This window comes from Aythya marila (genome assembly GCF_965140915.1).
Source record: "Aythya marila genome assembly, chromosome: 2".
Taxonomy (NCBI): domain Eukaryota; kingdom Metazoa; phylum Chordata; class Aves; order Anseriformes; family Anatidae; genus Aythya; species Aythya marila.
Genome location: NC_139043.1, coordinates 155,611,834 through 155,636,296, shown reverse-complemented (window position 1 = coordinate 155,636,296; position 24,463 = coordinate 155,611,834). Strand labels below are relative to the sequence as shown.

The 24,463-nt window shown below is 45.3% G+C and overlaps 2 protein-coding genes across 2 annotated transcripts; both read left to right on the top strand.

The window, feature by feature from the left end:
• Positions 1-1,607: 1,607 nt before the first annotated feature.
• LOC309875732 (uncharacterized protein) lies at positions 1,608-13,315 on the top strand (the record flags this gene model as incomplete). The annotated part of the gene is made up of 7 exons (XM_082755405.1): positions 1,608-1,719; positions 4,306-4,425; positions 5,033-5,233; positions 6,389-6,468; positions 8,953-9,097; positions 12,347-12,466; positions 13,107-13,315. Exons 1-7 carry the CDS (start codon positions 1,668-1,670, stop codon positions 13,313-13,315), a joined length of 927 nt encoding a protein of 308 aa, XP_082611531.1. The 5' UTR covers positions 1,608-1,667.
• LOC309875352 (lymphocyte antigen 6E-like) lies at positions 13,315-23,684 on the top strand. The gene is made up of 3 exons (XM_082754696.1): positions 13,315-18,755; positions 22,528-22,647; positions 23,436-23,684. The coding sequence occupies exons 1-3, from the start codon at positions 18,704-18,706 to the stop codon at positions 23,645-23,647; spliced, it is 384 nt and encodes a 127-aa protein (XP_082610822.1). The 5' UTR covers positions 13,315-18,703; the 3' UTR covers positions 23,648-23,684.
• The last annotated feature ends 779 nt before the right edge of the window (positions 23,685-24,463 follow it).

Below are 24,463 nucleotides of genomic sequence, written 5' to 3'. Positions count from 1 at the left end.
TTAGTTTCTTTTCTGGATTTTCAAAGTGGATTGAAGGGAAATAAGTTTTGCTTTCTATTTCACCTGCTGGTCAATAAAAGTTAAACAAACTTGTCGAATATTTATTCTTTCCCTTCACATTCTAGCAGATTGTATTTCCTTCCTGATGTCATTTGAGGATGTATTAGTACAATGTCTTGTTCAGAGTATGGCTTTTTAGCAGATTATTTCCTAAGCATAATTGCTACATTAGCTGCCACGTGGGTCCATCACAACCTTGTTAAAAATGAGAATGATTAAAGATTCATGCACAAGGTCAGGGCAAATCTAGAGATCAGAGTGGAGGGGGTGAGCATCCAGTTTACCACCCTGGTACGGGCAAAGCAGAGATAGAAATCATTGGGGGCTGAAGTTGCTGTAGAAAATGAAGAATTGGGCAAAAGAAGAATGAGTAGAGGAAAATGAACAGTCACAGGGGTTGGGCAAGGAACCACCTGCCCAGGATCCTACAGATAGGGGACTGGAGGAAGAGCCCATGGACCAGCTTCTTGGGGAGCAATCTGGGGAAAAGAAAGAGCAATTGGAAATTCTTTATTCATTTTCCATGTGTTTTGTGACCTTGCAAACCTTGCTTATGAACTTGGTCTTTTCTCTCTTTAAAGATGAAGGGTCCTGGTCTGATGGGATCCCTTCTTGACCAGGAAATGTTTCATTTCTTTACCATTTTCTCTTCCTTCCATTCCCAGTTTAGCTCCTGCAGCCATTTCCATGCGCTTGCTGCTTCTGCCGCAAGCTGAGCAGTTTGGCAAGAGATGGTGACATGGTGGTGGTGGGAGCAGAAGGAGGGAGCCCAGACAGACTGGGAAGGTCACCAGGGACTGGAAAAACCTGTCAGAGTTCAGAGCTGGCCCACAGGTAGCAACAAACATTGTCACCTGGAGACCTCGGTGGCTTTTGGAGGACAGAGAAGCAAAGCAAACAAAGGTGTTGGACCCCATCCATGCCTGGGCCCTTGGGAGCCCCTGTGACAGTCTCCAGGCACAAAGAAATGGAACGCTAAAATTCAATGATTTTCTGCTTAAAGCACTTAGTGCAAGTGAGTTAATTCTGAATGACTGTGGGCAATGCACTGATTTTTTTTTTCCCTCATAGAATTCTTTTTGGATTATAATAACCAAAATAATAGATTTTTTTTTTCTATTTTTTTTTTTTTTTGTAGTCCTCTCCCACTTTGCAGTATTACAGCTATGAAGCTTTATATCATGGTGGAGAGGAAGGATGGAGGGTGCCAGGTGATGCCTGCTGTTTTGGAAACGATGAGCCACACTGGACTGGCACAGCTGCCTCTGCCTTGCTCCAAGTTTCGTGGTTCAGCCCTGCCGAGTTAGAAGGGACTCCCGTGCTTGAGTCATAAATTGTTCCCCCAATTAGCCAGGCAGACGTTGTCAGCAGAAGTAGGTCTTGGAATAACAGATTGGATCTGAAGGAGAGGGAGAAGAAATTGCTACTTGTAATGGGCTAGATCCTACGCACAAACACACCCAGCGCTGATTCCATGTGATGGGCCGTCACTCCCCAAAACCTCAAATTGCTGTAATCAGAGGAAGGCAAAGGAAACACAGTCCCAGTATAAAACCTTCCGATGGTGCCCCGTCCCGCACCGTGCAGGCTCTGAGGGAGCACCGACCATGAAGGCTTTTCTCATTGCCCTGCTGGCGGCAGTCCTGTGTGCCGAGCGAGGTAAGATGCTACAGAGGCTGGGGAAGCCAGGATGAAAACACCAGAAGATCAGGTAGAGATAACGCAGGAACAAGAAGGTTTGACTGCTTTTGCTGCAATCGCTGAAGCCTTGGTAGTGCAGTTTTTCTTTGGTATCGCTTGCTTCAAGTGATATTTAGTGAGGTTGGGTTTTAGCCTCTGCTTGAGCTCTACCAAGCAGCTCATAACCCAAAGAAGATGAATTCACCACCCTGCTTTCTCACACCCTGGAGTACCGTGCTCCGAGCATCTGAAGACAGACACACGAACTGAAAAACACTAACAGTCGAGGAATAGAGCTGGGCTCATGGTTTTGTCTTCGGTTTTACTTTTGTTCCTGAATGAAACTGCTGGAGTTGTTGATAAAGATAACAGGGCTGGTGTCGAGACCGCATCTTCTGCCAGCATTTTACTTTAGTTCCCACAATGGCATTGCAATTAAGAAACCAGGCTGCTGGCAGACACTTGAAAGCCTAAAGAGCTCTTTGTTCATAGGTTTGATGAGCTTTTTTAAATGTCTTGGAGTGAGTGTGTTTGTAATGGGATCCACAGTGCGTTGCGCTTGGCCTCTTTTGAAAGGAGATGCAGATATGAGTAGAAAATTGTCTAGAAATATCCAGATGAGAAACAGCGGCTCTGTGCATGTCTGTAATCCCACGGAGTCCTGCAAGGCTTTTTTTTTTTTGTTTGTTTTTTTTTGTTTTTTTTCACTGTTAAAGCTACTTCTGGCTGCATTTGCAAAACCAGAGCTAATGGAGGATGGAGGCCAGATATAGTAGGCAAGGCTTCACAACAGCGATGAGGGTTTAAGTGGTTTCCTGACTGGGAGGGCTTTTTCTTGCATCAGTCAGTGCAAGAGAGCATGAACACATTTCAGCTGATTTTGCACATGTGCTGGGGTCTTGGCTCTATCTGCAGCAGGAAGTGGTTTGAATGGCTGTGTGAGATTTGTCAGGAGAACGAATTAGGGACAACCAGAGGGGCTATAAAATGCAATCACGTATTAGCTAGGCAGCAAGGATTGCTCTGGCATGGTATGCAAAAGGGCAGCGGCGCACAGCTGAGATCAGAGGACTCCAGAGGGAGCAGTGAGAGGTTTAACTTGTCCACGCGTGGACAAGCAGTGAGTGCTGACGAGTCTGTTAAAAGGAGGTTAGAAGCAGGCTGCAACACGGCTTGTTTTGTCTGTTGGTATGGAGAACACCCACACTAACAATACCTGGCACTAGAAGAGAACATTTGGGTAGGTTTCTACCAGAAAAAGGCGGTCAGTTCTTTGGTGAGGACCAGAGGTGGCTCCAGAGACATACCCAGGGCACCTGAGCTCCCTGCAGCAGAGAGGTGGCCTTTCCCTCTCTGTCCTGGGGTATCTGGGGCATAAAATGGGTTCTTATTTTCTTCTAAAGCTGCTTCTGGAATTGTCTGAGCAAATGTCAAGGACAGGTTCAAATATTTGAATCAGCCGAGCAGCTGGGCTTTGGAGAACGTCCGGGAGGAGATTAAAAAAGCAGGTTCAAGTTCAACTGAAAAGAGCTGCTCTGTGTTGAAATAAGAACCTTCCTGGGATGAGAAAACCAAAAGAATATGAAATAGGGGAATTTTGGTCTAAATGAGAACCCTTCCTGGGTTGTCATTCAGTCACTTTTGTCCAGGACCGGTGGTGGCAATGGAGCTGGCTGTCCTGAGAGCTGCTCAGCCCCTCTGCCCCTCTGGCCAGGAACATTTCAACAAACATAAGGAACGTAAGGAGCATTTCAACAAACTCCAAACAGGAGGGAAAACATTTCCACCAATTGTCAATCAACCTCCAGGGAACACGACGGCACGTGCCCGTGCTTCTAGCTTGGCCAGCCGGCCAGCCTGCAAATTCGACTCAATTTACTGCAGTTTTTGTTCAGAAACAGATATCCTACCTCCTTCTGGCGTTGTAATAGCCCTGGCTGAGACCTGCTAATAATATCACTGAGGACATGTTGTTCCAGGCGATGGCTGAAATAATCTCTCCATTGTTCAGAGCAACCTCTCCCAGGGAACTCCCTTTAACGTGACTCTGTGCTCAGTAATTTACTTCACCGGGGTGTCATAGGCTTTAATTAATTCATGTTTGTACAGCGCTTTGGAGATGCACTCTGAAAACACTAAAAACTTGGTTCTCACCTGAGAACGGTGCCAGCTCATCCTCCACTTGCCAAAACTGTACTAGACTAAACTATACCAGGTTGCAAGTTCTGCTTCTGCAGGCTGGCTGTCAACCAGGCCAACGTGGACCCGGGGGAAATGGAGCTCAGTCTGGAAGAAAAGTCACGCGAGAGCGCTGCTCAGGCTGAAAAATGTGTTTTCAGATTTAATCACCAAAAATTTCAAGCAAAGAAAGAGAACTAGTTTTGTTCTGTTTGTCTTTTCAGCTTCATTAATCAAAGCAAACCAACTTCCTATTTCACTTTTAAACTCGTTTTTAACATACTTTTTACCTTGCATTTTCCAAGAAGGGACAGGGCTTTTGACACTTTCTTCCCAGGAGGGCATAGCTGGAAACTACTAACGCTTGTCATGTATGCTTTTTTCCAGCTTCCTCTCTGTTTTGCTACACATGTGATAATGAGCACTCTAACTGGAACTGCCTTAAAACCTACAAGTGTGAAGATCATGAGAAATACTGTATAACCACATACAGCACTTCTGGGTTCGGTGAGTAGTAATAACACATCAAGGCTTTTCTTATTTATTATTGTTATTATGATTTTTTTTTCTTTTCTCCAAGGACACTGATGGGCAATAATATCTTCAGGGCAGTAGTTGGTCTGGTTGGAAAGAGTTGGTCACTGAAGGTTAAGGCTCACGTTGTGTAATGTGTGTGTATCCCCAGCAGTGCCTTGTGAGTCACCACCTGGGCTATGTTCCTCACCACCTTGTGGCAGGGCTGGCTGGAGCAAAGAGATTTTCACAAGCAGACCTTCTTGCTTGCTCTGGGAGCTCACATCCACACCTCGTAAAAGAGGACAGAAAGGGGTTGGCCATAAGAAAAGTGATTTTAGGAATTGAATATGCATTGGGAGTGGTTTTTGCTGTGCTACATGAAGCATGGTATGGGTTTCTAGCAAGGACTTTCTAGTGTCCTCCGTTTGAGCCAGGTTGAGTGGATATTCACCCAGCACTCAACAAATCCACTGATCTCTTTTATTGCTGCATTGCAAATTAACCGTAGAGCAATATACCTCCTCCCGTTGTCCTCTGGTTAGGACTTGCAGAGGAATCTTAAATCACGGCTGTCCTTTCTCGTCTGCTCCCCATCCAGGCAAGGACACGGGATACCGCATCACCAAGAAGTGTTCTGCAGACTGTCCTGAGACTAACATGAACTTTGGCGTGGCGGCCATTTCCACCAAATGCTGCGGTACCTCCCTGTGCAATTTCAGTGGGGCCAACAGCGTGAAAATCAGCTATGCTGTGATGCTCCTGGGGATTGTGGCCAGCTTGGTCTGTGTCATCAGGGCAGGTTTGTGATGAGGGTTGCAGGTAGGAGAAGACATGACAACCCAAGGACCTGCACGGTCTTGCCAAACCAAGAAACCAACACCTTCTAAGTGTCTCCACCAGGGGCTGTGCTATTACATTGTGTTTTTTTTTTTTTTTTCTAAGATCTCGTTTCAGATCCGATCCACAAAATGGCATGGCAGTATAGCTCCTATTTTTCCCCTGTGTAATTTGTTGTTTTGTACTAATTTTCCCCAAGAAAGCTCTTTTGATATCATGTGTGTGACAATTGTCAGCCAAAATAAAGATTTATGTTATTCTACAGCCTGTTTGATATATCCACACTATGCTCAGCTTGAGAAAACCAGTCTTCCAGAGAAAGGGCTGTGCTTTGAATCTCTACTTCACATCAAATTCCTTTTATTCTTTTAGCATCTGGGATCCTCCCTTGGCTGCCTTTCTCCATTGACTTGGTTGCATCCAGCAGCTCAAGAAAGCCACTCCATAACGCCCCACGTTATGCCTGATGACTCAGAGCTGATGAATGAAGGTGTCAATCTGGAAAGGTCAAAGCCATTTGCGCTGTCCCCATTGCAAGGTGGCGCTTGCAGCAGCAGAGAGGAGTTTTGTAACTACAGACACGTGGGAGCGGGGGGCGGCAGGTTGCGCTCGTGGCTGCGCCAGCAGCTCCTCATGGGATCTCTGCAAGGTGGGTGATTTTGTCTTTTAAAACAAGTAAAAGGCCCTCCCCATGGTGCTGGGGATGTCCAAGATGAGGACGGTGATGTTGGAGTTGTCCTCATTGGGAGGCAACCTACCTTGAGGAGGAGCTGCTGCCGAGAGATTGCTCCTGATTTTCCTATGGGGAATAGGGAACGGGTAGACGTGGTGGTGCCCGCTCAGGTAGAGATCTCTCTGCTCTGTTTTTCTGCATTTTCTGCAATCTCTGCTGCATTTCCAGGCTTGGGGATGGGAGAGATGATGTGGAGATCCCTGAGGAGCTCTTGGAGCAGAGCTACACGTAAGATGATCAAACAACATGCATTCTTGGATCCTCTCTTGTAATTCCTCTCTTTTAAATCTGCTTTTGTAATTCCTGGCTGAGCATCCCACAGGCACTGAGCTTCAGGAGGGCTGGTGGAGAAGCAGCACCTGGAAAACCCTCCCTTGTTCTCAGCCCAGCTGGTTTTGAGGGGAGCCCTGCTCCAGGCAAAGGGTCTGGGCGGCGGGGAGAACTCGCAGCGCTGGCTGCAGACTGTGAGGATGGACGGGGTGGTGGTTAGTCATTCTGCAAAGATGTAGTTTCTGGGCAAGGCGGATGTCCTGGCATTTGGTTAAATACACAGTATATATGGGCTAGCTGAAGAATGGCAGTGTTGTGGCATTTCTGTTCAGAGAATCCCATGGAAACTTGGCTTCCGCACTCTTTTTTATCACGTTTACCATCTTTTTCTTTCCCCGTATGCTAACCACAGCAATTTCTGAAATTGTTCTTAAAGCTTTAGGCCAACTGGAAAAATCCACAAACAACATTCGAATTAAGCATCGTGGTTAGTTTTATATTTCAGCTTTTGTTTCATGAAAAATACACGTTTTCACCAAAATAAATTGTTCTTCCTTCCTTCTCACATGACAATTTCAATGAGGTTTAGAACAAGGCAAGAAAAACACTCACCCCCTTCACTCTCAGTTATATCCTTTGTTCCTCTTTTCATAACTTCCCGATAGATACTTGTAAACTGTAATATTATCTTCTCTTTGCCTGGGCCCTCCAGTGACCTAATGATCTGTGTCCTTTCTGTCCCCCTGGATTCTTTTCAATCTGTCTCACATGGTACTGGTGAGGGATGAAGGTAGCATTAACATCAGAGGGACGCATGGGACCAGTTGGAAGAGTGCAGGACCATCTAATGGCAAATCCCATCTGACAGAAAAACCCTGCAATAATTCCTTTAAAAAATACACAGCCTCTCCATATCAAAATCTCAGCAGCTTGCAGTAGACAAGAGATATTTTAGTTTTTGCTTGGATGAGACTACAAGGGAGGGAAAAAAAAAAAAAGTGCCTGGCTGAGCTGCTATTTCTGTACCTGTTAATGGATGCTGTTGGCTGAAATAAATCTGAATGTGGGCTGCCTCTGCAGTGCAATGTACAGGCTGCAGAACGGCATCGCCTGGTGACTGGAGCCCCCTTTTCTGCTGTTACCTCGAATAGTCTGCAATAAAAAGTTGATTTACCAATAAAGACTCATGACGTCTCTTTTGGACTGGAGCAAATAAACTATTTCTCAAGGAGATGAGGGCTGCAGTCCCCGGTATGGAGGGTGCAAGCTTCTGTTTTCCTCATTCTGGTACGTTACAAAGGCACTGGCGTTACAATGCCAAACAACACCCCTCCTTTGAGCTTTCCTGGGTAATTGCCACCTCTGTTTCAACCGAGTTTCATGCTCTACCTATTGAGAAAGCAGAAATTTCCTCACCTTAGTCACACAGGTTTCCATACTAGCAATATTTGTATTTCCAATTTACAGGGGCTGGAAAGACTTACATCACCTGAAGAGCTAAGGCATGCTTTTTCAATGAGATGATGACTACAGGCGGGTCATACCGAAAGCTCAAATATTTAGTGGGAGACAGAAATCTGAGCAGCTCTGAGGCTAAGAAAAAAGGGGAAGTACAACAGATGGAGAGCAGCAAGGGGCAGAGTTCCTGGCAGAAGCTTGGGGCACGCAGGTTGCTCAGGCTGCCATGCGAAAGGGATCCAGACGGGTCATTTTTTTTGGGACCATGCCTTCATCCCCACGATCAGATGGCAAAGAGGCAATGGTGGGAGGAAAAGGCAAGGGAAATCAGCATAAAATGAGAAACATTCTGAGTTTGTACAGAGAGAACACGATAAAAAAGGAGGAATAAAGAGCACTGTATGGAAACCCAGTGGAGTATTCTTATTTGGCATTTCAAATAATTTTGGCTGGCTGTAATTTTTATATTTTTTTTTCCTAAGACTTAATGAGTTGAGAAACTTGATCAGGCAGCCCCTCATTCTCCATGCTTTCATTATTTTGTGTTCTCCTTGACATTTATTTTTTTGCAATTTGTGAGAAAATTCACAGCTTGTTCGATGTGATGGGGGTGGGTGGGTGTTATTCTTATTTTTTAATTTAGGTGGTCATTTTCAATGCCCAGTGGAATTTATTTTCCAATAAGGCAACATTTTCCCTCACATAAAATATCCAATTTCTGAACAGAAACGTTTAGGATTTTGAACTGCAATATTAAAAAGGCCCACAGAAAATTATCTCTGGTCCCGTATGAAATGCAGTGGAACGAGATTGCTCTTGTGATCTAGCTGCACTGACAATCCTGGGAGACATTTTGAAGACGTTTCGATCACAATTTCCATTTCAAATTCAAGACATTTCCATACGCACAAAAACAGTGTGCGAGGACAGGATCCTCAGCCGGCGCTGAGACCCAAGCGAGCCTGGAGAGGTGAACATTCCTCTTCTCACGTGGGCGCCGTTTTGTTTTCGTGTTTTGCTTTTCCTCCACTTACCCAGAATTAGAAACTGTTGCGTACTTAGTACCAGCTGAGCAAGACACATTGTGAAACAATTCAGAAAGGAAAAGGGGGGGGTGGGGGGGATAGATACACACTCGTTTAGATTTCCAACGTATTTCCCCACACAAGTACTGACACGTCCCTCTCAATCATTCATCATCTGACACTGCAACCCCATAGTTATTATCCCGGGATCAAAGCAAACACTGCCGAGGTATAAAAAGTGCCCTGCGTGAGTCCTGCTCGCTCTGGAGGCTGCAAGACCTGCAGAGGATGAAGCCTTTTCTTCTCGTCGTGCTCGCCGTAGCCCTGTGCGCGGAGAGTGGTGAGTCGCAAGGGATTGCTTTGTGCTTGCAAGACCCCGGAGCTGGGGCATGCCTTTGACTTCTCAAGGGAGACGAGGGGATTTTGCAGCATGGATGGCAACGCTGAGCCTCGTTTCACTCTAGAGGATGTTGCATTTCTCAGAATAAGAAGTAGCTGACCCGTTTCATTTAGCAGATGGTCTTCCAGCCAGGGGATGTATCCGCACTAGGAGATGTTGGAAGGATGCTGAGGGGATGAAGTGGGGGATGAGGGACCCCCCTCACCTGGCCCAGCTCAGCCCTTGCAGCAGCTCCATGCAGGGAACCCTGAGACTTGGTGCAGCTCCATGAGAAGGGGAGTTAATTTTGCTTTATGCAGTTGTGGATAGGGAAGTGGTAACATCTGCAATAAGGCTGCAAATGTAACATAAAGTAAAGCATGACTTTTTTTTTTTTTTTTTCTTCCTTGCTTGTTTATTGGAGGCAATTACAAGGTTTAATTGCCTGAAATTGTAGAGATGGTAATGCCATAAGAAAATGCAGCCTGGCTCTCATCCCTTTTTTGCAGCTCATTGCTTTGAGCTATAACATTGCCAACAGTAATCCCAGACCTGGAATTGAGATGCAGAGTCCCATTCTCACTCTGATAACTTCTTCCCTTTATCTGAACATCCCTCTGACTATTTCAAGGGAAATATTTGGTTCCCTCTGCTCATGTGGCTTTTGCCTTATTGCAAACTGAATCTTTCTCTGGCTCTGTTGTAGGGCTTTACCTGCAAATTAACGGCCATTCTGGTCTCCACCTAGCAGAGCACTGAGGCTCATAGTTAATTTGAAGCTGTAAATGTTCTTAGCCCGGGACTTCAGAGGCTTTAAACCTGGCGTGTGCTAAATCATTGTGCTCAATGGGGTTGAGAAACTTGAGGGTGATAAACGGATCCTTTCCTGCAGCTTATCAACTGTAATCACATTTTTTACAAAGATCACGTAATGAGACAGCAAACTTACTAAAGGAGTCAGTGAAAATTAACACATAGGCAGCACCACTTTTGCTGTGCAACGTAGCCAGAAGGCTGGTAGCTGTTCCAATTAATCCTGAACCTCACCGATTTTAACGGTGCAAATCCTGCATCTGCTAGTGCTTGCACTTGCTAATGCTTTACATATGTAAGCTGTTTATCTGGGTGGCTTGAATTATTCACGTGAAAATCTTCCTTGAGGAATGTTCCTTTTCCTCTAGAGCAGAGGTCTTCCTGGGCACAGGCAGAGGACCTTCAAAGGCAGCCATGTGTCTCCAGAGTTGTCTGTAGTAAATGCTGAGCACGAGAGAAACCTCCTGAGCACAGAGGGAGGTTAGCAAAATCACCTTGCATGTGCCTGCCCTCCTCCCATGGCATCTAGACTCCTAAATTAGCAGCTTTGGGAGGTTGGGATGAAACAGGGCTTGGGCATCCAGAGAGCACCACTATTTTCTGTGTAGATTCAGGAAGTTTCTCTTTGAATGGGCTTGATTAAAGAAGCTGCATTAATTAATGAATAAAATGAATGACACGTCTGGAAAACCCAGTTTGGGAACTTGGTTGGTAGTACAAAGTTATCCCAGGAGGAAAGGGTGGGTCCTTGTGGGGTGGAGTGCTTGTGTGGGGTTTGCACAAGAGAAGAGAATGAGGCATTAGCAGTTTGCATGCAGGTGGCCTAAAGGAGGGTCCCAGACTCAAAAATGTTGCCTACAGCATCAGGACAATGCTGAATGATTTGTGAGGACTAGAAGCCACAAGAGGACAGTGAAGGTCAGTGCTAGGTGGCCACTGAAGGAGCAAAAGGGATGCTGTTAGCTGTGGTTGTAGAGGAGGCTGTGTACACAGAGGATGACTATTTATATGACTATTTTTTTTATTATTTCTTATTATTATTTTGTGGCTTCCTGTGAAATGCAGTGCACGCCCTAGTCACTTCAATTCATGACCTGAGATGGGGTCAGGTCCTGACTGGCAGCACCCTGTGCACTGGGGATCCTCTTTGGGTCAGATGGCCTTGTCTAGGGTCAAACACGGGCAGAAATGAGGTTGGGAAATTGCTGGAAAAAGCACCAGAAAGGGCAAAGAAGCTTGGGCAAGGAAGAAGAAGGGCGAGGGAGATGAAGAGCAGGGGAAACAAAGCTAAGGGCCAGTGCTGGTACAAGAATATGATGAATATTAACTGGCCACAGATAGGGATAGTCCGGGAATGTGAAGAATGAGACTAATCCCCATTGGGTGACATTACTGCAGGAGTGTTTGCTGCAGATAAACAGATGAGCAGGAAATTCCTCTTATCATGCAAAGAAACCTTCCCCGAGGATCTCTTTGCTATGAATGGCTGCTTGAGCCTCCTTGTGTGCAAACTGTTTTCATTCAAGCAGATTAGCACAGCACTTTGCAGATGCAGTCCTACAGATGTACAAATTTTGTACAAATGTTGTGGTGCTACAGTCTTCACACACTAATGGCTGTGCTGCAGCTCAGGGGCTGGTTTGCTGAGCCCTGTTGTCTACAGGTCCAGGATTGCCTCCTAGCATACAGGAGAGCTCCAAAACTGAACCAGTCAAATGCAATCATTCACCTTCCCACCAAACAGCGAGGTGCAGAGCAGCATTGCTCGTTCCTCATCGAGATATGCTGAGGAGGCATGCAGCAAAAAGTTCCCACTCTGCATGGCCACAGGGGTTATTCTCAGATCTCTTTTCCTTTTGGTATTCAAAAGAGTTCAAGAATTCACTGTTGGTCTGCCTGTTCTGAGAAAGGTTGTGTAGGTCAGGGCTCTCCAGATACCTCAAAGAGGTTGTGAAAGGAAGTGGACGGGACTCAGCGGGTCTCTTTCCGTGCAAGAACTGTTGGCCACCCAATGGGGCTGGAAGAAGCCAGGTTAGAAAGGGCTCAGAAGGACTTTGGGCTGCAGGTAGTGTTAGACTGGGGAGCTATTTCCAAAAGCACCCTTGGGGATGCCAAAATTTTAAGAGAGACTCACGTAAGTATCCAGAAAGGAGATCCCCGGAGGGTTGCTAAAAAAGCAAACCACATCAGTGTCAGGAATCTGAGCTTCAAGTAATTTGGATCCAGGAGGGTTTCTGAGGGGAAGTTTCATACATTTTTGCCCTGTTTTTATGCTTTCCTGGTCTGTCCGTGTCTGCTGGGTTTGCCAGCCCCTCAGTCTGGGCCAGCACCACCATTTTTGTGCTCCTGGGAATGTCCCTAGAGCTGAGCCATGGTTGCTTTGTGCTTCTCTTGCAGCTTTCTCCCTGACATGTTTCACATGCAAAGATGCAACATCCAACTTACAGTGCCTGAGTACAACCACGTGCTCTGACCACGAGAAGTACTGCCTGACGACATATTCCACCACAGGACTCGGTAAGTGTGCAGCTTGTCCTAGGGTTTTGATGACAAACGGGGACCGCGTTAGGCTGACTGCAGGGTGTCCTCCCACCATAAGGTGTGGCAGAAAAATTAGGGATCATGGCACGCAGAGGAAATCTTGTGGCAAGTGGGAACTCAACGTAGCACATCTCTGTCGCAATATATCGCAATGATACCATGCGTATTATTAAGCACACCTAGGAGAGGGAAACAATGGAAAAGAAAAGATTTCTCTGCACAAATCCCTTGTATAATCTGCAGGCTCACATATATATTTAAAATGTGGTGGAACTGGAAAGGACGGGGTGCTGTGGAAGGAGCAAAGCCAAGGCATGGTGACAATGAAGTCTTGCAATCTTGCTCTGTACAAATGCATTAGATCTCCAAATCCCTGCTTCAGGTTGCATTCAGCTGGCCCTGAAAATGACACAGGAGTGTTCAGGTCTAGGGATGGTCTCCATAGGTCACATATAAACAAATTATGATGTGATGTGCCAAAGCCCAATGGAAAACCAACGGCATTAAGTATAGAACAATATACTCCCTAGTGGATATTGTGCAGATAGTCTTATTTAAAAAAAAAATAAATAAAAAAAATCTGACTTTTCTTCTTATTGTCTCTCTCCTACTTCAGGCAATGACCGCAAGCATCACATCACCAAGAAATGCTCTGCATTTTGCCCATCCATTGACGTGAATATTGGCATTGCTGGTGTTGCCACCAGCTGCTGCGAGACTTCCCTGTGCAACATCAGCGGGGCCAGCAGCGTGAAAACCAGTTACACCATGATAGCTGTGGGCGTCTTGGCCAGCCTCGCCTGCATCCTCTGGCTGGGGTTTTAAAGGGGCTGGGGGGAAAGGAGCTGCCTGGCCTTGCATTGCCAGGGTTCCGGATCTCATCTGTACATAAGTTTCTTTTGGGGTCAATGTTGCCCTGCCCTGTTTCTCCTACTTGGTGTGTCACATCCCATTGGCAAATATTTATGCTCTTTCTGTGCTCTGATGAGCAAGCACAAAAGTATGGCCCTACCTCAAAATGGTGTTCGGAAGAGAAAGGGATGGGAGTACCATATAGGCACCATCTCTTCTACTACAAAACTTAATAACTCCATAGATTTTTTTCCCCTTCATTTTGGCCTTCCCATTCCCCTGTGCCATTTTTCCCTTTATACTATTTTCTGCCCTGCATCATTTTGCTGAGGAAGCCTTTGATATTATAGTTGTTAAGCAGAAGCTGGGCACAATAAAGTGTTATTTTAGACTATTGTGTGAGTGTGTGGTATGGTACATTGGACATAGCGGCTGGATGCGTTCGTGTTAGCAGCAACAAAAGTGGAGGCGTTAGTCTGCAAACTGAATTGAAATAATGCTGAAATATATTGCAATTGCTTTGCATTCACTTCAGGAAGCCTCTCCTAAGGCTTTCTTTTTTTATTTTTTCTTCTCTATTGGCAGAAGTGTCATTTTGTGACTCCATTTCAGAGTAAACTGCATTCTATTTGACTTGCATTCAATTTCTCTTCTGGGTCAGCTGGTGGAGAGGAAATGGCTGCTGAGCTCTCCAGCAGGCAAACAGAGGGGACAAGGAGGGACCAACACGAAAGGATCTTGAGCATTAAATTTTCTTTAAAGTGATTTAAGATCTTCCAGTGAAAGTTGCTTTATAAGCATTACAGATTATTTGAAAGGGAAGAAAAGTATCCTGCATGGTGTTTAAAGGAAACTCCTCAGAAAAGACAGGCAGTTTCTACCATGTGTCTGCTGGAATGTTGTAATTTCAGCTTCATCTGTAGCAAAATATTAACTCCGAAAACAAATCTCTTACGTCTGATAGTCAACTTTTCTACCTGGGTTAAAATTTGAAGGAACACATTCCTTTGTGCTGACCTTCCTTGTAGATAATCCTAGCTGTGACTGAGACGTCTGCTCACTTAAACCCTTCCGAAGTAAGTCGTGTGAGGCTGAAATGCTTTCTCCTGAGCTGGGGAAGCTCTTCATTAGGGTTACTGTGACGAAGATCTCCCGGGGTAATTAGCTGGGTGCAGCTCACCCAGCTGGTTCTGGCTCCATAGGCTCACCGCACAGGGAGAGCTGTAGGGATGTGCCAAGAGCAAAAGGAGCAAGGCTCACAACTCCCAGGTCTTTGTAGCAGGTTTGCAAAGGAAATGTGGTCTCACAGCTTCCTCTTACCCCAATTTACTGCAATCCCTTCTTGCCCACCCTTCCTCCCCTCCATGTCCAGTGCCTGGCAATGCAGTCCCTGGCTGTTTTCTTTCATAGCCTTCCTCACCATCTTCTTTATCCAGTCTTGGCCTGGGCTTTGCTTCCAACATCTATTTTCTTGCTATAGCTTCATCTCCTTCTTTTTTCTCCTCATTGCAACTGAAAGGTTGGCCAAGTTTACTCCATTTTTAGCCATGAGACTCTTGGTTGTCCCAATGGTTTATATTGTGCTGCCATCCCTCAGCTGAGCTGGCTCCAGTCTTCTGTCCTGTCTACCCCTTTCACCTTTCTTCCCATCCTGCCAAATTTAGAGATATTCATGTGGAACACACATCTAAACATCTCGAACACACAAGAGCTCTTCTGTGCCCTTGGATGATCATCCAATGCCCCGCACCCAGACAATATGTTGGTGAAGACCAAGCTATTTGAAGTAACCTCCAATCTTTGCTATTCACAGGCTTAGGATTTCTTAGTGACAGTACTAGTTTGTACAAGATTGAGCTGGGGCAGTATTGGTGACTGCAGGACAGGTCTTGTCCCGCTCAGCTTGTGAGTACAAAGCCGCTCTTGGCACACAGGTTTAAAATAAGGTCATGTCCTGTGCTACTTGGGCTTGGCAGGAGCCTCTGTTATGGTATGGGAGGGAAGCTGGGACGTGAAGGAAGAACGTGTGGGAAAAGGGGATGAACACATTTTTAAGATCCTGCTTCTGCCATGCAGGGTTTCATGGTCTGCTTACGGCCATTGCATGGAGGAGTTATGAACAGCACTGAGAAGCCAGGACTCTTGTCCTGAAGGAAGCAGCTCCATCTGCGGGTCACGGCCTGCCTCCCTCACACCTGGTTTCTCCCTGACCCCACAGGTTTTACATTCCCTCCTGCCCAGCAACACAACCCACTGAGATTGAACAACATCTCTGGTTACATAAAAGGTTCCTTATCTGTCTTATCTGAATTGTCCTGAGGCACAGGAGGTCCTCAAACCATGAAAGCTTCCACTGGGAACCCTCCTCGGCAGTAGGCATTGTGTAAGAGGAGACTCCACTCTGCCAGCCTCCCTGAGAAATCCTGAGGTGACATCTGGCGGGCAGATACAGGTGTCTAATTCCAGGTCCCTCCACCCCAGTTTTCTTATTTGTTGGCTCCCATGGTTGTGTACTCCTCCCATGAAAACACCAAGGTGCCCTGCAGAGACATTTGGGGTGCCTGGAGGGCTCCTGGGGAGGTGAAGGGCGTCTCACTCAGATAGTTGGGATTGCTCCTGGGAGGCAGCTGGCTCTCTCTACCTGGATTATATAAGAGTTCGTTTTTTGGTGCTCTGAGTCACCGTGCCAGGACCTGAATCAGCCAAGGAGGCCTTGCCCTGCCTAAATTAGGCACCTGTGGGAGGTGATGTGACCTTGGTCCTTGTTTTCCCTAACTCAGGGCTTTATCACCATTGATATGGAGGTTCTATACTGCCTTCTGCTCTCCTTGAATGCTTTGGTTCTGTTTTCCCTTACAATATCAATTTTCTTCTCTTCCTCTTTTCTTACTTGTCCAGATCAGATCAACACCCAGCGCACCAGTGACAAAGCAAGAGAGAAGATGGATTTGTAAGATCAGGAAAAGGTCTTCACTGGGCCTAAAATGCTCCTGAAAGTCATGGAAAGTGGCAAAACAACCCCTTTTCACAATTAGCTCTGGCTTTGTTGTCATGTAGCCAACTCATGGCTCCATTTTGAGGTCCATTTTCGTTTTCCCAAATGGGTATCGATGAGGTCACTCAACAGAGGTGACTCAGCCCCCATAGTTATTTTGGTCTTCCTCAATCTTACTTCTTCCTTGGTGTCCCTGCTTGGCCTGCTCCAGACCTTCCTTCAGGCTGATGTCTGTGATGATGGTCAGCAGGAGACGCCTCCCCACTTTGGCTGCTTAATTATTGCCTCTGACTGCTTCAAGTTTCGTAATCCATCCTCTTGAGAAAGAAAGAAGCACTACAACTTAGTCACTGGGCTGCAAATTAGCCCTCTCTAGACGCTGTGAAGAGAGCATGCTCCAGCATTACAGTAGGCCTAAGTAACAACCAAGACTTTAATATCTTGAGGACAGCTCCCAGATAACTGTTTGACATAGAAGAGCTGGTTTCCTATTCAAATAGGAAATAGTAGAGCTTAGGGATATGGTTTAGTGGGGGGCTGTTAGCGTTAGGTTGGAGGTTGGACTCGATGACCTTGAGGTCTCTTCCAACCTAGAAAATTCTGTGATTCTGTGATTCTGTGAAATTTCTCTTCTTAGATTCAGTACACACTTGTTGGCAGTGCTTAGCCTCACTTGCTGACTAATTAGCTGGTGACTTGATGAATGGACCGAGCCAAAATCCTGTTGCATGAAGGTTCATGTAGAAACAAACGGGTGTTGGCAAGGTCAGTGTGATGGGGGATATGGCAATAAGTGGATCAGTCTTTCAGTTATGGAGAAAGGGGAGCAGGAATACACGGTACAGAAGTCTATGGGGAAATTAATAGGACCAAAACAAAGGAAAAACGGTTGCTTCCTTTTATCCATATTGCAAAATACCAGCAGGAGGAGACACCCACTAATTAGGAAGAGCAACCTGTTCCTAACACATTTGGACAGTAAACCTAATTGACCTCAGAAAAGCAGAAGGTTCAATCTGATCATCACCAGCATGACCCCTGCTGACCTCACCAATTTCCCAAACCAAGAGCAGGGATGTCTGTTTTGACATCAGCCTTGAACAAGTCTGGAATTCACCTCCTGGTGATGTCGTTCCTGGAACTGTTCTAGGAAGGCCTGAGAAGTGTCAGAAAGTCATGAGGATAAGGAAATCATCCAGTGTTTAAGTAAATCATATTAGACACAAAGGAAACAACCCCTTGTGCTGCAAAGACCAAGCAAATACCCTACTAATGGCTGCTCCTAGAGAACCACCTGCAGTTTATTCCATAATTACCAGAAAAAGGAAGTTTTGGCAACGTTTTCTTTTGTGTGTTCTGCTACCTGCTGTGCAGGACTAATCTCACCTTTGAGGAATATTGAGATGGCAGCACGAGCTCTTACAAGATGCAGCTCCTATTACGGTTTATTTCCCAGAATGTCAGAAACAGATCTTGAGAAATTCAGAAGAGGGCAACACAGAGGAATAGAGGGAAATGGACTGATTTAAGAGGAGAGATTGAAAAAGATATTGTGAGAGATGGCTTTTTCAGAGTAGACTGGCAATTCCAAGATGCCAATTTGTGGTACTACAAGCAGAGGTCTGATTTCCAGAAACTGCTGGGTGTGGAGAAAAGCAGACCCTCTAAAAGATCCCCAAAATAGAAGCAAAACATCATTAAATAAAACATTTATGGGATTTTGAAAGGTATTCGAGAAGTACAACCAAGAGAGGAATGAGCACAGGGATTATCTATAGGTAACAGAAAAATGATAAAGATATGAAGACCGGCATGAAAATTTGAGGAAAAATTTGTGTAAAAAAACATCAGCTAATTTCATTTAGTGTAAAATTGATGTTATTGGAGCTAAATCAGTGTAGGCCAGTTGACAATCTGGCCTTCTGGTTCTGCAGAATAATTAAAGAAAACGGTATGAGCCCTGGTGCATCATGCATGGACAATCTAAGTGGATTACAAAAATGCACTGCGAGGACTATTTCCCTGTGCCTGCAGGCTCCACTATTTCATCAGTGCAGCTGTTGCTTCCCTTGAGAAGAAAGATAGGAGGAAGTGAAGGAAGCCAGAGGAGAGAAGAGCTCCTCATTTCCCATTACTCATAAGACTGGAAGAGCAATAAACGGGGTGCTAAAGGGACTTTTCCCCAAGGTGCTATCCCGTTCCATGGGCTCCAGCATGGAGAACTCCCACATGCACATTACACACCCTTGGGTTGATTTCATGTCCACCCGCGAGACATCTGGAACCTGTAAAACTGCTGCTGTTCCAAAGGTATATAATCTGTCCTCCGAACACCTTCCCAGTCTGGCGGAGAGCGTCTGGTGGAGATGAAGACTGTTCTTGTCACCTTGCTGGCTGCTGTCCTGTGCGTGGAGCAAGGTGAGCCTCTAATACTGTTACTAATTAAAATAAGGCTTATAGAGAGGATGGCGTTAATTTTTCTATGTGGCAGGAAGAAATAGAATTTTTCTATGTTGGGGGGCCATCACCAGCTTTGCAGTATTGCAACACTGCAGCCACATGGCTGCCAATTTCCATCTATACCTTGATTAACAATGAGCTCTCTATTTGCTGCAGGAATAAGATCCTGATAAAGTTAATTCTTCCACCCAGCAGGTGGTACCAAGTGATAAAGCTCTAACTGTGTTGCACCAGATGCTGTTATATACATGCAGTCGTCTGTGGGATCTTTCCCAATGATGCACGTTGAAAGTGCCAGAAGTCATAACAAGACATATTTTTTACCCATATTGGTTTTACATGTTTTACAGACTTCTCCTCACAGCTGCTTCTTTCATTGTTTCGAGCTGCGTGGTGTGGCGTGTGTCTTGCTCCCTAGGAAATGCAACACTGAGAATTTTTATAGGTGAAATCAGAGTCAGAGGTGAAAGAACTTTTGCATGCATATGTCATGCTAAAGGCATCCTCCTTCCGAAGCAAAGTCTGCGTTATTCTAGATGTGTGTCCTCCTTCTGGGACTGATACACGTGTATTGCTACATGCCACTTGCACGATCAGTTTGCCAGTATTTCCCCCACACCTGATGGTTTCCCAGAAACCACGATACGTATCTAGCAGGGGTTGAGAAAGACATTTAATTAATTCTTGCTCTCTGATGTATCAACCTCTTACTCCCACATGTTTTTGGACAGATGGCACTGCAGCATGCCTGGAAGATCACACGTTTTGGTCAGTTTTGGGGTGGGGAAAAGGGTATGTAACTGAAAAGAGTGCTATCCTGAGTGATATCACACAAAATGCAGACGGGAGAGTAATTATCAAGGGCAACATCCTCAGTATTACATAGGACAATGTGGAAGGCTAACAGAGACCCAGGATGCATTTCATGATGGTGTACCTTATTGTTCTAGTGGGTTGATGACATTTTATATTGGCATTAGCTTGCAAATGGACATTAAGACAGCTTTTTGTACAGCAGCTTTCTGTAGCCCAGTCTTGATCAGAGACAGCTAGTTGTTCTAATTCAAGTCTTTCACATTCAAAAGAAAAAGATCACAACTTCCTGGTCTAGTACAGAGACAAAGGCAGTGTTGGACAGAACTATTTGATTATTCTCTTGTATCTGGGGCTCCATTCCTTTTCTGTGCCAACATTTGATCAAAACTCTTGATGTCACAGCCCACCAACAGGGCCTGTTGTCATTTGCTACCATGAACTTGACAGTGTAGAAATATGTCCAGAAGAAATATTAAAAGGTCATGATCCTTTTCCCTGGTCCAATGCTGGACCAGACCAGGTAGATGTTTGTCTGATGTGGCCTTGAAAATATCCAACAAAGAAGACTGAACAGCCTGGAACTGCTCAGACGCTTTTCCCTTTAGGGAGTTAATCTAAATATCTAACGCCCCTCTCTTTTTGTACAATTCTCTTGTGTTTTCAACATAGGCTGTGAAGAACAGTTTACGACCTTCTTTGCAGTTTCTTTTTGCTTGCTTGAAGAAGGTCACCGTGTCTTTCCTCAGCATTATCTCACTTTGACTAAACAAACAAAATGCTTCCAACCTTTTCTACAAGGCTGTGTTTTCAAGATCTCTGACCACCTCTCCCTCTCCTCTGGTCCCTCTCCAAGTGCTTCGCATATTTTTGAAGTGTCGCATACAGATTAGGACATCGGTGTTTCAGATGAGGTCTTGCCAGAGTGGAAAGGGCACTTTGCATATCTTGCACATGACGTTGCTGCCTGTGTTCCCTTGAGTGATATTTGTTTTCATTTCTGTAGTGTGACACTGTTGGCTCCCGCTGTTTACACTGCAGTTCTTAATTGTACCCTAACCTGTTGTTCCTCATCCTTTATTATGTGGCCAGTTTTTATTTTAGTGCAATCTGTTTCTCTTTTTTGAACTGAACCCATTCTTTCCTTATTTATTTACTTATTTGTTACATCCATGTGTCAAAATCACCTAGAACTCTCCTTACAGTACTTTTTCAGCTAATTTCTCCTTGGCATCACCTAAAAATTTGAGGTAATCCTTCTATTGCTTCCCTAATGTTACTAGTGATGATATTGTGTAGTACTGAGCCCACAGCAGAGCTCATGGAAAACCTTATGAGCTGCACTGTTCAAATTGCTTTGACCAATAACCATTGTGAGCTGTGCTGTGAGTGTATTTTAATGGCTGGCTTTGCCCCCTTTCTGTTGCATTTTCACTGGATTGTGTCTCCTGAGCTTGGTCATAAGCACACCATGAAAGCATGTGTCAACAATTTTGGTAAAACATTATTATATTTTAACCAAAATTTATGCTATTCTAGCATGTTTTACCCTGTATATGAAGATTCATCTAGCTTAATTATGAAGAAAAAAAAAAGCTACACAATATTATATATTAAATATATATATTATATATCTCAGCATCAGCCCAATCCCTTCCCTTCCCTTCCCTTCCCTTCCCTTCCCTTCCCTTCCCTTCCCTTCCCTTCCCTTCCCTTCCCTTCCCTTCCCTTCCCTTCCCTTCCCTTCCCTTCCCTTCCCTTCCCTTCCCTTCCCTTCCCTTCCCTTCCCTTCCCTTCCCTTCCCTTCCCTTCCCTTCCCTTCCCTTCCCTTCCCTTCCCTCAGACTTCTCATTTAATGTTCTCTCTGACCTACGTTGCCCTTCCACATTTTTGCTGCTAACTTCTTATCAGGCCAAACTGCACTCACAGGAACGTTGCTTTCTGCCCTTTCTGTACTGACAGCCTCCCCAGACTTACCAGGAACTTGGCAAGCATTCTGCGTTGATTCCCCTTCCAGAAATAACTGTGTTTTTAAAGAAACTGATCCTCTCTCCTACACAGTCCTGTTTCTGCTCCTCTTCCTTTGTATCATCACTTCCCAGAACCTTTCCAGAGGTCTATCCCACCACCTTCTGCATCTCAGGGTGAGGATGAGCATCCCTGACAGACAGGACAGCTCATCATTGTCTGACCTTGCTGCAGATCATCTTCTGTATCTGTATTCCAGACGTCTGAAGTATACCACCAAATCTGTATTTTCCAGTTAAATCCCACTTTTGGTTAAGACTTCCCATTTATTCTTCACCTTACAGCAGCATGCAGAAGTTCAGCAGAGCTTCTGACTAGTCACCCCAGACTTCCTAGGACTGAGGTTAGGCCAGCTCAGCTGGTGGTGTTGGACCTCACGAAAAGATCTGTGACTGTACTCACTCTCCCAGCCAGATAAAAGAGAAGCAAGATGCTTTTCCCACCTGCTGCATTGCCCACCTCCTCAAAATGCTGTGGGTCTCAGTCATCCTCACATTCTCCTTGGCAAGCCTCGTGTACACCTTGCGCAGGAGAAGTGACTGAGAACTAATGGGCAATGCACGTGGCAGAGTTACAGGACAGAGAACCTATTGCTCAGCAATAATCTCCATCATAAAAGACCCCAAATCCTTGAATTCCACTCACATCTACTGCTGCCAGAGATTGCAAACAGATCGATAATACTTCGCAGTCTGAGGCGTATGAGACAGAGAGGGATTTAACATTGCTGCCACGGGTCACGGAATAAAGTAAGTCACTGGTCATTCACACACAAGCATTCATCAGGCTATAACGAGGAAAATGTAGATATTTGGTTTGCAGGTATTGTAGTTCCTAAACCATGAAATTTGCTCTTTTTTTATTTATTTTTTTTTTGTCGTCCCTCCAGCTTATCCATTTATGTGCTATGTGTGCCAAGAGCAGGAGTCCAACAAGAACTGTTTGACCATTTCCATGTGTGCAAAGGAAGAGAAATATTGTGTGACTATACGTGACAACATCGGAACAAGTAGGTTTCTGAACAATGCTTTTGTTTGGGCTGTAGAGCAGGAGTCCCAGGAATTCACGTAAGCAAACAATTACCCCAGTCACCAACTGTTAGGAGACACTGACCCTGTTCCTTGTTGCAATCACTACAGCATCACTAAATATTTGATATTATTACCAGGAGTTGGGGCAATGCTGATGCTACGTATAGCAACACCAGGGAGTGAACTCCAGCCTGGGGCTGCATGCACTGCTTCATGGTTTTCTCCCCCAGGCTTTGCTGTGACCTCTCCAGCTAGCTCTTGCCATGGCAATATTCACTCCCAGGGTTGGTTTTCAAAAAGGTTTGGAGAAAACTGCTTCACAGCTGACTCCCTCTGCCATGCACAACCCTTCAGGTTTGCCTTTGAGGTTCTGCACCTTCAAGCACCTCCATGTGTTCCCATAAAATACACCCACAAGGTTTTCCACTGCAGGAGAACCATCCTGGTGGGCAGCGATCCCACCTGAACATTGCTTTGGGCAACCTGATCTGAAAGCCACCCACACAGGATAACTTCACCTGGGACAGATGTACCATGGAGCCCCAGGAGGACCAGTATCATGTTGCAGCAGTGTGTACATAGCCAGACTGCTGCTAGTCCAGAACCAAAGACATATTTGCCTTGGGCACTGTTCCCTGGCCTTTTTTTTTTTTTTTTTTTTTTTTTTTTTTTTGTTCACCAGTGCAGATTTAGAACACCTTACACTTAGAAATGTGAGAACAACGATTCTTACATTTGACCTTCTTTCTTTTTCCCCCTTCATTAGAGCCCAACAAGCCTAAGTATGTCATCTCTAAGATGTGCTCCCCAACGTGCCCAGCAGCAAGTCAGCAACAAAACCAAGCCTCTCAAAGGATTTCTTGCTGTGAGAAACCATTATGCAATGTGAATGGAGTCAGCAGCAAGCGAAGCAGCTACGGAGTGATGTCCCTGGGTGTCCTGGCCAGTATCACTTACATCTTTGTATGTGGACTGTGATGGGTTAGGAAAAGCTCCCCGCGATGGCCTTGTTGTCTGAAATAAAAGTGTGTAGCTCTGGGATAATTACTGCTCTCAAGAGTTGTACTTTGCAGACGAACTTCCCTTGCGATTTTTGAGAGTCTAAATAAGGTAGGTGCTGAACTCTCATTGATTTCCTAAGCTTACTTGAATCTTAAGTGTCCCCAGACATTCAAGTCACTCAAGGAAACACATAAAAGATAGCCCTTTTGACACGTTCAGGCTTCACATCATTACTGCTCTGAAGAGGTCCTTGAAGACATATTTTTGTCACTTCGAGTTTCTGAGCACTGCATGGAATAACAACCCACCCGGCCTGAAACATGGGTAATAGCCTGATAGTTAGGCCAGCACTGAGGGGACATTCAGCATCTTCTTCTGGCCACAGTAGGTTGATTATCTCATGTTGGTCAAGCAGCTCGTAAACAAATAAAGAGGGGTAAAATGTATTTCTGGAAGAATTTTGGACATTCCTCCAGCCTCAGTGGGCAACGATTTCTGGCTCCCCTGGATCTTTGCTCTTGTAAGTGTATCACTTTTGAAATGAGCATTCTTCGTCTCCCAGCTCTGACTCGTCAGCAGGGTTTGGGGAAAAGGCAGAGAGGAACAAATGTGGCTGAGAGAGGAAACGCAACGTCTGGTAGCGGGGAGACAGAGGGAGGAGGGAAGGGGGTGGCATGGATGGGGTCCATCTGGAAAAGGAGATGTCTCCATATCTATTTCCCTCTTTTTTTTTCTTTTTTTTTTTTTGCAGGGCCAAACCAACCTGAGAGCTGTTGCCAAACCCCAGTCATG

Excerpts from the sequence above, each read along its gene's own strand:
- LOC309875352 (XM_082754696.1), top strand. The coding sequence starts at position 18,704 with ATGAAGACTGTTCTTGTCACCTTGCTGGCTGCTGTCCTGTGCGTGGAG. Across the intron at positions 18,756-22,527 it reads TGTCCTGTGCGTGGAGCAAG|CTTATCCATTTATGTGCTAT; the intron begins GTGAGCCTCTAA and ends TCGTCCCTCCAG. Across the intron at positions 22,648-23,435 it reads ACGTGACAACATCGGAACAA|AGCCCAACAAGCCTAAGTAT; the intron begins GTAGGTTTCTGA and ends CCCCTTCATTAG.